This window comes from Monodelphis domestica, chromosome 4 (assembly GCF_027887165.1).
Source record: "Monodelphis domestica isolate mMonDom1 chromosome 4, mMonDom1.pri, whole genome shotgun sequence".
Lineage (NCBI taxonomy): Eukaryota > Metazoa > Chordata > Mammalia > Didelphimorphia > Didelphidae > Monodelphis > Monodelphis domestica.
The window spans coordinates 162,724,118-162,738,934 of NC_077230.1; the positions used below are offsets into that span (position 1 = coordinate 162,724,118).

General features: G+C 34.7%; 1 protein-coding gene across 1 annotated transcript in view; it reads right to left on the bottom strand.

The window, feature by feature from the left end:
• The window catches only part of ACVR1C (activin A receptor type 1C), a 111,990-nt gene that overhangs the window by 11,238 nt on the left and 85,935 nt on the right, over window positions 1-14,817 (bottom strand). The window contains exons 4-7 of the mRNA XM_007494193.3: window positions 14,405-14,635; window positions 6,725-6,892; window positions 5,864-6,020; window positions 2,924-3,048 (exon numbers count right to left, since the gene is read on the bottom strand). Of these exons, the coding sequence (XP_007494255.1) occupies window positions 2,924-3,048; window positions 5,864-6,020; window positions 6,725-6,892; window positions 14,405-14,635 (681 nt within the window). The remainder of the gene's footprint in view (window positions 1-2,923; window positions 3,049-5,863; window positions 6,021-6,724; window positions 6,893-14,404; window positions 14,636-14,817) is intronic.

Genomic DNA, 14,817 nt, shown 5'->3' on the forward strand with positions numbered 1-14,817 from the left:
GCTATCCAGGAGACATCTTGAACTCCCAAATTGGCTCTGTCTCCTCTCTTCCCTTATTACTATAGAGGACAGAATCTTCCTCCTAGGGGTCATCCTCACTCACCCCCCATATCCATTCTATTGCCAAGACCTGCTAATTTCACCTCTGTGGCTCCCAAATTCTTTCCCTTCTCTCCTCTGCCACTTCTGCCACTCGGGAGATCCCCAAATACTTCATGTCTGAATTATCACAAAAACCTGAGGGTGGGTATGTCTGCCTCAAAACTCTCCCCACTCCAGTCCATTCTCCATTTGGCCACCAAAGTGATTTTACTAAAGCACAGGTCTGATCTCCTATTCAATAAACTTCAGTGACTCCCTATCACTTCCAGGATCAAATATGAAATACTGTTTAGCATTCAAAGTCCTTTATAACCAAGTCTTTAATACTTTTCAATCTTCTTACACCTTACCTTCCAACTCATACTTCTTTCCCCTGGCCTCCTTGCTGTTCCATAAACAACACACTTCATTTTGTGGTTCCAAATATTTTCTCTGGATGTCCACCATGCCTGAGATTCTCCTTCTATATCTCTGCCTACTGGCTTCCCTAGCTTCCTTGAAATCTCAAGTAAAATCCTATTTTCTCAAAATCTGTATTCTACAGAAAGTCTTTCCTAACTCCTCAATTCTAGTGCTTTCCCCCTCTTATTTATTTCCTCTATATACTATATATAGCTAGTCTGTACATATTTGTTGCTTTTTACTCCCCACCCCCCATTAGATTGTAAGCTCCTTAAAGGTAGGGTCTGGTTTTGGTCTTTTTTTTTTTGGTATCCCAACACTTAGCACTGTGCTTGACATAGTAGGTGCTTTATAAATATTACTGAATGAATGAAAGTTCCTGTTCCATTTTAGTCTTTTCATCAGAAATGCTTGAAAGTTATCCAGTCCATTAAAGATCTATTTTCCCCTTGCAGTAGTATATCCAACTTTGCATGGTCAGTAATATTTATTGGTTCTGAGTATATGTCTTTTTTGCCTTTGGGAATATTATGAATACGATACCTTCTCATTTATGGTAGAAATTTCCAGGTCTCATGTAATCCTAACTTGGTACCTGAAGTCCTTTCAGAGTGGTTGTAGTTTTTTCCCCCTTGGACAAAGAAACTGGATTTTGGCTATAATATTGCTGGGACTATTGTTTGTGGGGTCTCTTTCAAGAGGGGCTCAGGGGATTTTTTTCCTACCTTTACTTTGTCTTTTGATTCTAACAGACCTAGGCAGTTTTTGTTTATAATTTCCAGAAACATATTATCTGGTATTTTTTCTGTTAATCATAGTTTCCATGGTGTTTAATGATCCTTAAATTATATCTGCTTGACTGTATATATTGTTTTTCTTATATTAGATTATATTTTTTATTCTTTAGATATACTAATAGTTTGATGTCTCATAGAGTCATTATTTCTATTTTTAGATTTCATTACTTGGGTAAAGTTTACCATCTTCTGATATAAGTTTTTTGCTCTCCTTCCAATTCTTTTCTCCAAGAGTTTTATTTAATTTTTAAAACTCTTTTTTCTTCATTTCTTTTGGGTATTCATGAGATTTAGTTTTTCCTTTGAGTGCAGTAATTAGGGTGTTTCAATCATTCTAGAATGGATCTTTTTGAAATCCCTGAATCCATAATGATTTTTTATTAGTAGTTTTAGCAGTTTGCTAATTTTTATAGCTTTGGTTCATGAATTAAAGTTTGCATCCAGAGCCAATGTCTGAACCTTAATGCATTTACTGCAGGGATGGTTGTTCTTAGTTGGTCTTGCACCATGTCACTTTGATTCTTATGCTGATTCCAACCCTTTGAAGTAAACACCCCCTTTAATCTTTGAAGTTCAGAGAACAGGTTCAGGGCCCTCTTTAGTATCCCAGGACAGAGTGGTAGGAAAAATGGAGCCCCCTGTTTCCTGTGCTGTGTACTACCAAGCAGCATTAGTCACTGCTAGTCCCTAGTACTTCCAAGATCCTTATCCTGGGCCTTTCTGACTCCCCTGGATCTTTCTCAGAGTGGCCATCAATTTTCCTGCCTCTTGACACAAATTCTTGAATGCTTCTCATATCTCTGGTCTGTTTCTGCTCATTCTGGGAGATTACTGTCCTGTTTGCCTTTTTTGGTGCTGGTTTTTCTGATGGCATCTTTTCCTGTTGCTGGTGAATTTCTAGCTGACTTTTAATTAGACCAGAAGTCATTTACTTATTAGATTTATTGATCATCATTCAATCTGGCATAAATTTTATTTTTTTTCTGCAGATGTATAGGAGCTAAGTATTCTGACTCCAGGTAAGCCATCTTAGCCAAGAGTTCAAATTCTAATTTATAAAATTGTAAATATCATAGAATTTATGACTTTAATGATAGTTTTTATTTTATTTACATTCACAATTTTTAAATGACAATTTTTTTCTTTTTTTACTAAATGTGTTTCATTATCATATTTACTTTTATATGAATGAGCAAAGAGGACAGGTAGAGGACAACTCACCAGTGCCCAGGAAGGTGTTATCAAACTGATGTTTTCTTTATATATCAAAATAAACAAATATCTTGAAGATATATTTATTTTTATTTTGTACTATGTTTATTTGTACATACATTATATTCCCTTACCTGTAATCTCTCTAATGGAAGGACCCATATCTTATGTAAATATTTCATCTCATTAAATACATAGTACAGCATTCTGCAAAAACTATGTGCTAAATGTTTCTCATTTTGTACTGAATTAACAATATGTTATCAAAGGATATTCTGCTGAATAGATATCATTTATTCAATGTGCTAGGGGAAAATTTTGTTAATTTCTAGACATTCTTAACTTGCATATACTTTAAAAGCTGTTAGAAAATAGTATTTCATCATGCCAAAGAAATAAAACATAATTACCTCCAACTGAACATCTCCGTGCTATCTCCCAATACACAAGACCAAGAGAATATATATCAGAACGTTTAAAGGACTCAAAGATATTCATATTCATTGTGTCATCAAGTACTTCAGGAGCCATATACCTTTAAAAAGTATGTATTGTAAGATTAAAAATTAATATCCAAATACTCCAAGTATTATTTCAAAAGATTTAATAATAATAATAATGAAGCAAAGGAAAGAATAGCTTCAGTAAAGAGAAAGCTTCTCAGATTGTACACCCAAGAGAGCGCAGAGCTATCAGAGAATCCTTAAGGGTGGCATTTCCAGCAAACTTATTTTCCAAACATAAGGATGCAAAGTCAGGACGTAAAGGAAAGGGATGTTGGGTAATGTAGCTCAGGGCTATAAAACTTCTATTTACACAGTACACATATATATGTATTAGATATTACATATGGCTATTCAGGAAAATGCTAGTTTGTGATAATCTCTTCATAAAACAGAATGGTAACATTGTAATAAATGAGAATGAATCTATAAGAGGTAAGGGAAAGGGCTGTTAATTAAAACTAACATTTGCTAGTTAAATCCCATGATTCAAGTCTCAGAATCTCCCAATCAAGTAGCTAGGCAGAAGGCACCAGAAAAAGTAATTATGATCAGTAGATCAAAATATCTTTGGCATTATAGACCCATTCTACAAATTCACTTAATTCAGGAGATTAGGAGTTTGAGATTCAAAGGAAGGGGAACATCCTCAAGGTTTTGATCAAAGTATCCAGAAGGCAATACTGAAGTTGGCATTAAGGGCTAGAGGACTTCTTGGCTTCCATGTCTTTATAAATATCTTTAAGCTTTTAGGCCAGGTTCCAAGTTAGATAAATTATAATTACATTGCCAAATTTAATTCCAGAAAATAAACAGCCTAGATCATGGTGACAGTAGCAGCAGAGACTAGACATCTAAACCAGATATCTCACTATAAGGACTATATCCTCAGTGAATTATTAAAAGAGAATTTTTTAGATTCTTTAGAATAAAGTACTAACAAATACTTTATTTAAAATAATAATAAATTATAAGTGATCCACATAACCAATAACTGGGGAATAGTTTAATAAATAATGGCATATGTATCTACTAGAACATTATTATACCATAAAAAAATTAAGGATTTGAGAATATATGGGGGGAAAGAGATACAAAGTGATGCAGAGTGAAGAGAGACTAGAATCAGTATAGAATGTAATGACTTCACAAAAATTATAACAGTATCAGCAACAAAATAAAAATCAGGGGAAAAGACATCAAAAGGGGTCATAGAAACAACATTATTATTTGTTAAAGTTACCTTATTTGTTTTTATTAAACTTTTACTATTTTAGAGAGGATGATTAAGGTAGTGAATAGTTTTACTTCTGCTTGGTTTTTCTGATGGCTATTAAGTCTGAGAATGTTTTAAAATTAGCATTCTTTTATCCTTTTTCTTTGACTGAAGGTTTCTTACTGATCCTGTTTGTATTTGAGTGCCAGTGTTGGGGAGAAAGTAGAGGCCACAAGGAATCCTTGCCACAATATTCCATTTACATAAAGAACTAGACAAACAAGCACAAAACCACTCCTGTATTTAAAGGTTGGTAGCACGAGATGGAGTTAAGTGGAGACAGATAAGAATAGGGAGTTTGAGTAAGGGGAAACATCAGTATACACATAAGTTGAATCTAAGAAGTTGTGTAAAAAAAAAGACAAAAAAACAATGTGTTACTGACCGGACATGACTGAACTGCCTGTACAAGTTACAGCTAGGCAACCCAGGGTATACTCAATGTTTCATTCTATAAACCAATGATATAATAAATACATGAAAGAAAAAAATTCTGCAGACATAACATCCCCATCCACAAACACAAACTCATTACTAACTCTACTATATCACAAACTTCCAGAAGCTCCAAGAAGATGACAGCCTTGGCAGTCAAGAAAACTTGCAATAGCACCTTGCAGGGACTGTGAACTTCTAGCCCAGTGGAGTTCACCTGGTGAGGTTGCTTGGTTTTGAAGACATCCCAGAGGGTTCAATCAAAAGTTAAGCTATTGAATTTAATTTCAAGGGCTTTAAACAACTCATAAGAATGTTTTATTACTTTTAATTTAAAAAAGAAATGGGAGATCTTGAGTTATGGTTGAGCCAATGGTTGGAAGAAGGAAGGAGGGGGGAAAGGATCTAACTATTAATCTAGGATGACTGTACCTGTCAGGGATTGTCATGAAAGATGGCCCAGCATACTAAGAATATCTTCAGTAAGAAGGCCAGGCAGATAAGTGTTCATAGGTGACTTGTTTGTATTTCCCTCTTTTACCTTTACTGTCAATGAGATTATGTACTTCTTGAAAGCAATGATAATGGCCAAATGTATATTCTGTTACAAAAATATACAATTTATAGTGCTTACATATACAAATGGACTATTATATAGTGGACAGGCATTGTGACATATAGATTAGAAAATTGGCCTTAAAGTCAGGAAGACCTGGATTTAATTCCCACCTCTGAAACACAGGAGTTTGTAAATGCCTTAGCTAAGGTAAAAAATTGCAGAGAAGATGCTGTCCTAGGTCATTAGGAGAAATTTCTTCCCTCAGGAGTTCCCTATACCAACAAAGTCATAGACCTAGTCTTTCTACCCTACTATCCCTAAGAATAAATGCATGTTTTGGATTCATGGTAAGAATATCTAGTCAGAAGGAAATATAGTGATTTAGAGTAAATTTCTTTCCCTCCCAGGCTTGGAGTAATCCCTGTCCTATCTCTCACTCACAAGGCACTGTAGTGGCTTGCTCTTCATATGTATGTGATCTTCATATCTTTGATGTTCAATAGTCAAACTAGAACTAGTAGCCTTCCAACTTCCAGCCTTCCAAAAACTTCCAATCCTCCTACAGGATCTGTCCTACCTCTTTGTTCCAACTCTGGGATTTTGAGGGATGTCAATTGTGTTCAGGGCTGAATCATGCTTCACAGCTAGTCCTAAGTCTGCAATGGCACAGGCTTCACATTTTTTCACTAAAATATTCTTTGATTTTAGATCTCGATGAGCAATTGCAGGTTTGCCTATGAAGCACAAGGGAAAAAATGATATTTCCACATGGAAAAGGATAATCAATTCATAATTATTTACAGAATTTCCTCTTAACAAAATACTCAACATCATTATTTCCACATGAGAAAATAGCAAATATTTTAATACAAAAGAAAGTCATAAATTCTATCAAGTCCTCAGCAGACACTAAACAAAAGACCAATAGTAAAGGATAAATGAAGACTTTTCAACTCATACCAATTCTTTCCCTCAGAATCTAGCCTTTCTTTTAACTTTCATTTATCTGTGTCAGGAGTTGGAAAAATGGTGAGAATTACTTAGCTTTGCAATACACTATTTTTTCAGCATTTTAAATTACATTATCCTTCAGTTAATATTAAATTATTATTTGTTAAATATTATTAAATATTAATTATGTAATTGTTATTATAAATATTAATGCTATTTATACAATTTAATAGAACAATTGACAATAAGAGAAAAAGTATACTAAAAGGATGATTGGGAATTAATAATTTACTATGGACAGTATAAAGTATAAAAGTCAATAAGAATTGACTTTGTAATGAAAATAAATAAATCTTTAGGTTAATTTCTTAGCCTTTAAGAATGTTTAATTAAGTGTTGTATAAGTTAAGACAGTTCTGTAAAGTGCCACAACTGTTTATTCATGTTTTTCAATAAGAAAAGAAAACATGCAAAGAACAATAAATACCTTGGGTACCAACTATCTCCATATGTAGATGGGCCAGACCACTGGCTACTGACAGTGCCAAACGGACCATACCATCCACTGTAACTGTGTTTCTATTTAAATAGTCATATAAAGAGCCCTGCTCATGGTATTCAGATACAAGCCACAACTGAGTCCAAGTTCCATTATCTAAAAAGACAAAAAGATTCTTATTGGAGTAAAAAGATAACTGGAAATACCCAAAGCATAATAAACCTAAACCAAGAGTAGATAAGGAGCACAGTGGATAGAGTACCAGACCTGAAGGAAGGAAGACTAGGGTTCAAATCTGGACTTGGACACTTCCTAGCTATGTGACCCTGGACAAGTTACTTAACCCTGACTGCCTAGCCCTTGCTGCTCTTCTGTCTTAGAACTGATACTAAAGCAGAATGTGAAGATTTAAATAATAATTAAACTAAACTGAATTATTAGCAAAGCCAGTGTAATTCTTTCTTTAAAAGGAGCCTGAAAAGCTGTTCGAGCACATTATGCTTTAGTGATCTGGTATAAATCCAAGCCATAGAACATTCCCTTCTATCTTCACTCTGTATCATTTGTCTACTAATGACTTCTAGTAGTAATAATCAAGTTGTAGGGGGAAATGCTGGCTCAGCTTATTAATAGAAGTTTATTCTGCTACCTCAGTTTTATAAATTTTGCTTTAAAGTACTTTCAGCTTAAGAACTAAGGCAGTACCAATAAATATAGAAATATACAATATATGCTTATATAAAATATTACTGGAGCCAAAATGTGTGCCATTTTTAGTTTCACAATGTTCTTTCACTACATGGTTACCAACTGAACTGGTTATTTTTTATGATCTTGATCTCAGAGTCCTGGAACCAGTTTAAGCTGTGAATGCATTGACTATAATAGGAATCTTTTTTTCTTTCTTGAAAGATAAATGCCTAATGCTGTGTGGCTTTTATATATTGTTTTTAGGGGAGCTATTTCATCCATAAGATCCAACTAAACCTTAGGTCATTGTGGACTGCTCCATTCTGGCAAACAGTCAGCTAAGGGAAAAGTATTCATGATGTCAGCGAAGCTAATTAGCCTCTGACTAACCTCAGAGGCTAGAGAGCTCTTCCTAAGCTCTTCCTTCCAATAGGCTACGCTGCCGTTAACCATACGATAGATAAATATGGTCTGCCTCCCCCATCTCCTTGCCATCTACATTGACTACCGGACCAGTAAATATGATAAATGACATTAGTATGCCTAAGATTATCCATGCAATTGTCTTATTGCTACACTGATAGATTTACTTAATTAATTTAATCAATGATGCACATAAGCTGCTTTGGTAATCTTAGCACTCTATTTAAGTGAGTGCTAACATTATCATTATTACTACTCAGAATCAAACATGTGGACATCAATGCTTCAGTCTAAGTTGGGAGATGAAGGAGGTAACAAAGTAAAAATAATTTAGTGAAAGGTCATTTGTTGTACAAAAACACCCAACTCTGAAGAGTTCGGATATATATATTTCAAATTTGGGTACATGAGGGTTTCTTCAAAAAAGACTTGTTTTTAGCACAATCTAAATTGCCAAATTAGTTCTGAAACTAAATCATTCTCAGTTTTTCCTTGACTCCTACTCATCCAAAATCAAAATTTAGGAGGCACAGAAGGCGGAAACACATAGAAATCATAATGAAATAAACACAAAATGTAGCCATCTCTTAAAACAAGGCTACAATGCTAATGTCCTTTTGAAAATCTAGCTTTCAGTCATTTTTTCACAATGAAGTTAATGTCAGGGAGAAAAGAAACCTGTCAATTATCAAAGATAATGGGGGACAGGGAAAGAATAGATGATTAATGGTCCTGATAATTTTTAAAGGTCTTATTACTTAAAAACAGTGACAAGCTCTACTCTTCCAAAGCTTTTCAAAAATACTTTTTTCCTTTTTTTTTTATTTTTTGTTAGGAGCAGGGAAAAAAGAGGAAGTATAGAATATAATTTCATCAGTGTGAGAAACTCTTTTCCAAGGCAGTTTAGGTACTCAAGATTGTCCTGGAGAGATGCCTAATTTGTTTCATGGGAGAAGGTCAACTCAGATTTAACTGACTCCAAATTCAATTCTCCATACACTATATAACTTGGCCTCTTTAAACACTAATTATATGGTTATAATAAATTATATGCTTAAAATAAATTCATTGTGTTATAAGAAATAATGAGGGGACAGCTAGGTGACTCAGTAGATAGAGAATGAAGCCTGGAGATGGGAGGTCTTGGGTTGAAATTTGGCCTCAGATGCTTCCTAGCTGTGTGATCCTGGGCAAGCCACTTAAATCTCACTGCCTACCTCATAAAGCTCTTCTGCCTTGGAACCAATACTTGTATCAATTCTAAGGCAGAAGGTAAAGGTTTACAAAAAAGAAAGAAAACAAATGATGAGCATGATGGTTTCAAAAAAACCTAGGAAGACTTATATGACCTGATAAAAGCAATGTGAGCAGAGCCAGGAGACCACAATATACAAAACATGAATATTACTCAATGATCAACTGTGAATGACAGCTATTTTCAGCAAAAAATAATAATAATAATACAAAACAATTCCAAAGCACACATGATGAAAAATACAATCCATTTCTACAGGAAAAAGTGAGTCTTAATGCAAGATCAAAGCATCCTCTATTTTTCTTAGATTTTTTATTTTCTCTTTTGTAAAGCAGCTAATATGGAAATGTTTTAAATGACTTCATATGTATAATCTGTATCAAAGTTCTTGCCTTTTCAAGGAGGGGAAAAGAGAGAGAGGGAAGGAGTGAACTTAACTTAAACATGGTGGCCAACCTGTCATGATGGGTTGAGCAGAATAATATGTGACAGATTTTTGCACTGGACCAAAAAACTGGGTCAACACACCAGATGCAACACCTTTTCTCTCATGGACAAACAGGACAAAAGGTTTTTTTTGTAGTCCAGATTGCCCAGAGCTAGTGCAGATAAAATGGCACACTTCAACTGTGCTTTGGCATCCAGGTGTTCCTTTGTTAATTTAAGTGGCTCTGTTACACAATCTCTTGTAACCCCTCTTAATGGCTTCACCAGCTCCCCAAAACCACTGTCTGCAAAATCTCGTTGCTCCCAAAATAGCCCTTAACTTCTTTTTTGGTGTTTGGTGCTGTTAAGTTTTGTATGATTTAAGTTTTGTTATGTATTGTATGTACAATAGTTTTTGTACTATTCTCTTCTCTTAGATATGCGTGGCCCCTTCTGTTAGAATAAATCCCAGAAATCCCACTCTTGGCAAATACCTTTGGACTCTATCTTATGTCCCCTTTTAAACAATTCAATTACGAGGTGCTTGTTGTCTCTCTGGCACACCTTGGCTAATGGTCAAGCTAGCAGGAGATTGTCAGCAAAGTAAATTAGTCTGATTTCTTTAAAATGGATGCTAGCCAGGTCCTCAGTTAAAATTTGGGAGAACAACAAAAAACTTTCACAGAATCCCTGGGGTAATCACCACCAGGAGAACTTAATACCTTTCCAAGTGAAGGCAAATATTTTTTGGGAGGTCTACCACCATGAAAAACTTTGCATCACTGGGAATCAATGATATTATGATGGTGGCTGGACTCGGTACCACTTCATATCTCCTAATCACATGATTATTTATGGCCCTCCAATCTTGTACAAATCTTTAGACCAGCATGCAGTTCTCATCCTGTTTTGGCTGGATTGGCAAGATTGGGGTGTTATATTCAGACATGCAGAGCACTATTATCTTTTGCTTAATTAGGGATTTGGTGACAGGCATAATTCCCTCTATAGCTTCTTTTGACAGTGGGTACTGTGGGATGCATGGAGTTGGACCTTCCTTAGTTGTAATATGCACTGGCACTGCTGATTTCAATAGGCCCATGTCTCTGGAAGACATGGACCAGAGCCATTCAGAAATATCTTTGGGAATCTCATAAACCTATGGCTTCTCTATCTCAGGATCTTGACTTTCCAAAAACAATATATGAAAAAGATCTAAGGATTTCTCTGGCATTTCTAGCAAAATGTCCCCTTCTGGTGTCCATATGATTGTAGTTCTTCACTTGCATAATAAATCTCTGCTCACAATATTTGCTGGTGAATTTGGCGTGAGCATGAAGGAATGCTCCATACTCAGTGGCCCCAAGGAAACTCTGCATGTCTTTAGCTTGAGCATACCCTTGGTAATATCTTCCTTCATAATCATGTGGATAGCCTTGTCTCCTATCCTGAAATCCAAACTGAAATCTGTCAGGGAACCCAATGCCTCTAAATCCTTGATAACAATTGTTGTGCCCTCTATCATAAAACCTTGCCATGATAGAAAGTTCCATTGCCCCTATAAAAACTTCCATTTTGCCTTCCCCTGGATCATCACTGCCTCATGAAATGACCAAAACTGACACAAAAGTAGAAACATGGACCTTGGATGCTATAATGTTTGTGCTCATTAAAAAACTGTCTTGGCTGCTTGTATTCTTTCGTTGGTATTATTATATGTTGTCCTGTTTTTCATTCTTGTTAATTTTCATCTTTAGGTATCTAATTTCTTTTTTCAAGTCCTCCACTAAATCAAATGTATCATTTTCTTGTTTCTCATGGTTCTCTTGAAAAATACATGTATCAACTCTCTAGATATGGTCTAAGGTCATTTCCACACAGTCAAGACAATTTTGTAATATTGCTGGACCACCTTGCACGAATTTTTCATAATTGCCTTCTCAATTGTTTAATGTCTTTACCCTTCATGATGTCTAGGGGTAAGTAATGTTCACCCATGTCAATCAACTTATCCATAAATTTGGATGGTGTTTATCCTACTTCCTGTCTTATTCTTTCAAATTTTGTCCAAGCCCCAGGTCTATTTGAATGCTGTCTCATTGTATTTATAGGTGCCTCTTTTGCTGTAACCAATTCCTCGAAATCTCCAGGAATATTCACATCCCAACGTGGGCTAAATTCTGGCCACTCCTCTATTTCTGAGACTATCTTTCCTTTTCCTGTTTGGTCAATAATTTATCCATTAAGATGTCTATGTCAGTATAAGTGGGATCATATTGCTTTATAATCTTCTTTAATTTTCTAATTACAATGATGGGATCTTCCTCAAAGGAGGGAGTGTTTTTCTTGAAACTGTCTAAATCTGTTTGTGTAAAGCACTTCCTTTGTTTTAGAGTGACCATGTGTTTGTCAGTTGTAATCATGGATACCTCACGCAGTGCAAAAAAACTCCCCACAGCATATTCCAGCTCTGCTATTTCTTGCTCAAGTTGTGTGCCTACTGCTATTGCCTGTTCTATCTTGGTGGTCATATTTAACTTCTTTCTCATGTCTTCAATCAATTGGCCTTGTCCGTATATGACTCACTCCAAATATTGCACCTTTAGATCTCTCTCATAGTCCCTTATCGGTTTTAATTTTATAGAGGTAAATATATTTAGGATTCAATAAATAAACATCCTAAATAAGATCAGTGCCAAAAGGCCAAAACTCCCTAATGAAAGGGAGTTTTAACATTATAACACATCCAAAAGCGTCAAACATAGAGTTTGGCATATTGGGTCAGGGTAACATTGCACATGTTGAAATATTCCAATCCAAACCACATCTTTCAATTTTTTGTAGTCACTGCAGACCCTGCTTCTGTGACAATTAGTGCTTACAGTGGGAGAAACCCTTTGGAACTCTCTCTGGTGCTGAAAGGGTGTGTCACTTGAAAATTCCAACAGCTGAGAACCTTGTCAGTATCTTGACTTAATATATATATATATATATATATATATGTGTGTGTGTGTGTGTGTGTGTGTGTAATTTTCTTTGTTTTCAGGTCTTTTCTTCCCAAAATTGGCTTGCCAAATGTTGTAAGGGTATTTGACCCTTACTGATTATTGATATTGGTATGAGTATTACCAATACCTGTGTCTTGAGTGAACAGGCTGTTGTTTTTAACCGTTGAGAAAGATGGCTTCTCAAAGCAGTCTAAAAGAATTCTGGCTTAGGCCAGTTACATAAAACTCTCTTTATTGCAGGAATAAAATTAAGGAAGGGAAAGTAAAAAGGAGACAGGAAGAAATGTATTTCTTATGTTTATGTAAGGTCCCTATTCTAAAAATTTCTATCTATAATTTCTATCCACCCAACCATTCTGGCCTGCTAGGGTCTGCTTCTCCCTCGAAGAAAATCAAAGCTAACCTCTCTTCCTATTTATCTAAAACCCAAAATCCTTATCTATCTATCCTAATCTAAAATATAAACTTATAATATAGAGGAATAAGTCAGAGTTATCTTTCCTGCTGCTCAGATTTGATTTCCAGCTGTCAAAAATTCCACTGCCTTGTCCACTCAAACAGGTCAGACTTTACTGCTACCTAACTGAGGCAAGCACAGGTACTGCACCCAAGAATCTCCTTCTCTGGCCTGATAAGATGGTTTTTTCAGGAAATGAATTCACCATGATTTTCAAAACTTGCAGAACCACTCTTTGGACAGCCTTTCTTAAACCAGATCAGTCCAAAAGAGACTCACTGGTCCAACTGCCTTTCCCAAAGCTCCTTGGGAAAATTCTCTTTCATCAATCATCTCTGAGATTCCATTCAAATTTAAATAAACCCCCAACTCACTCATCTCTCTAATGTATCTATCAATAAATTTTGCTAATTATCCCTATTTCCTAATGAGCTCTTAATTAATTAACAAATATTTTTCTACACAGTGCTTATCTTTTCAAGGATAATAAAAATGAGAGGGAAGGAGTGAACTTGTAACTGAAAAGTTAATTTAAACATGTTAAAAATATTTTACATGTGATAAAGAAAAAAAATAAAATAAAAACATTCTTTTAAAAACTTAATTTCATTTTTTTCTTCTTTTTCTTTCCTGGCTCCTGGTGATATTAAGGAACTATGAAATAAGATAAAAATGGAATGAATGTTGAATTTGGATCAGAGGATCTGGTTTCAAAACCCACTTCAGATACTTACTACCTATGTTCCCTTGGGGAAGTCTCAATTTCTCTGGGCCCTAATTTATTACTCTATAAAATGAAACAGTTGGAGGAAATAAGACTCTGAAGTCTCTTCCATCTCTACCTCTAAATCCTATGTAATAAAGAGCATAAAATACAAATTAATAAGACATGGAAAATCTGTCACTTTTGAATAATCAGGATTAGGCCAATATTTTATGAACAAAGTAACTTAAAAAATCCATTAGAATTTTTCTTTTTTCTTGAAACTTAAAAGAAAGTTTCAAGAAATAGAAATAGACATTAGCTGCAACCTGAAAAAAAAACAAGACAATACTAATTTGAAATTTCACTATTTTTAATTTTCTTAAAGCCTTTCTAACAATGGTTTTGGATATTAAGGAGTTAATTTTCATTAAAGTTTCCAGGCTCACTAGATGAAAGCTATTCAACATATACAAAGTACAATGCTTTTACTGTCAAAGTAAATTCACTCTACCACTTTTGATTTAATTTTATTATATTGCAAACAAGTATTGCTTTTTTTCTATAGGAAATAAATGTGATTTTTCTTTCATCACAAATATATTTTTAAAATTCACACTTTTCTATTGCATTAAAAATGTGCTTACTTTCACCTGAAAATATTTTGAATAGGTTTACTCAAAGTACTAAAATTGGCTGGAAATACCTTTATTATCAGCAGCAATGAAACCAAGGATGTTTTCATGTCTCAGCATAACTGTTTGGTAGATTTCTGCTTCCCGAAACCAAGACCTTTCATCTCTTGATGAGAATATTTTCACAGCCACATCTTCCCCACACCACCTGCCATGCCAGACTTCACCAAATCTACCTTTTCCTACTATTTCCTGAAGTACGATCGTCCTTGCAATTGTCCTCTGGACCAATAAAGGTAAACCTAAAAAAGGAAAGAGTTGGACTTTTTGTTGAAATGAATTATATATAATTACAAAATGTGAAACAAATATAATAATTACCATCATTTTAGTATTAAAAAATAAAATCATATTTATAATCTTTGATAACAAAATAATTATAATTGCTATACCCAATGCTAAATATATTATTTTAGTGAGATGT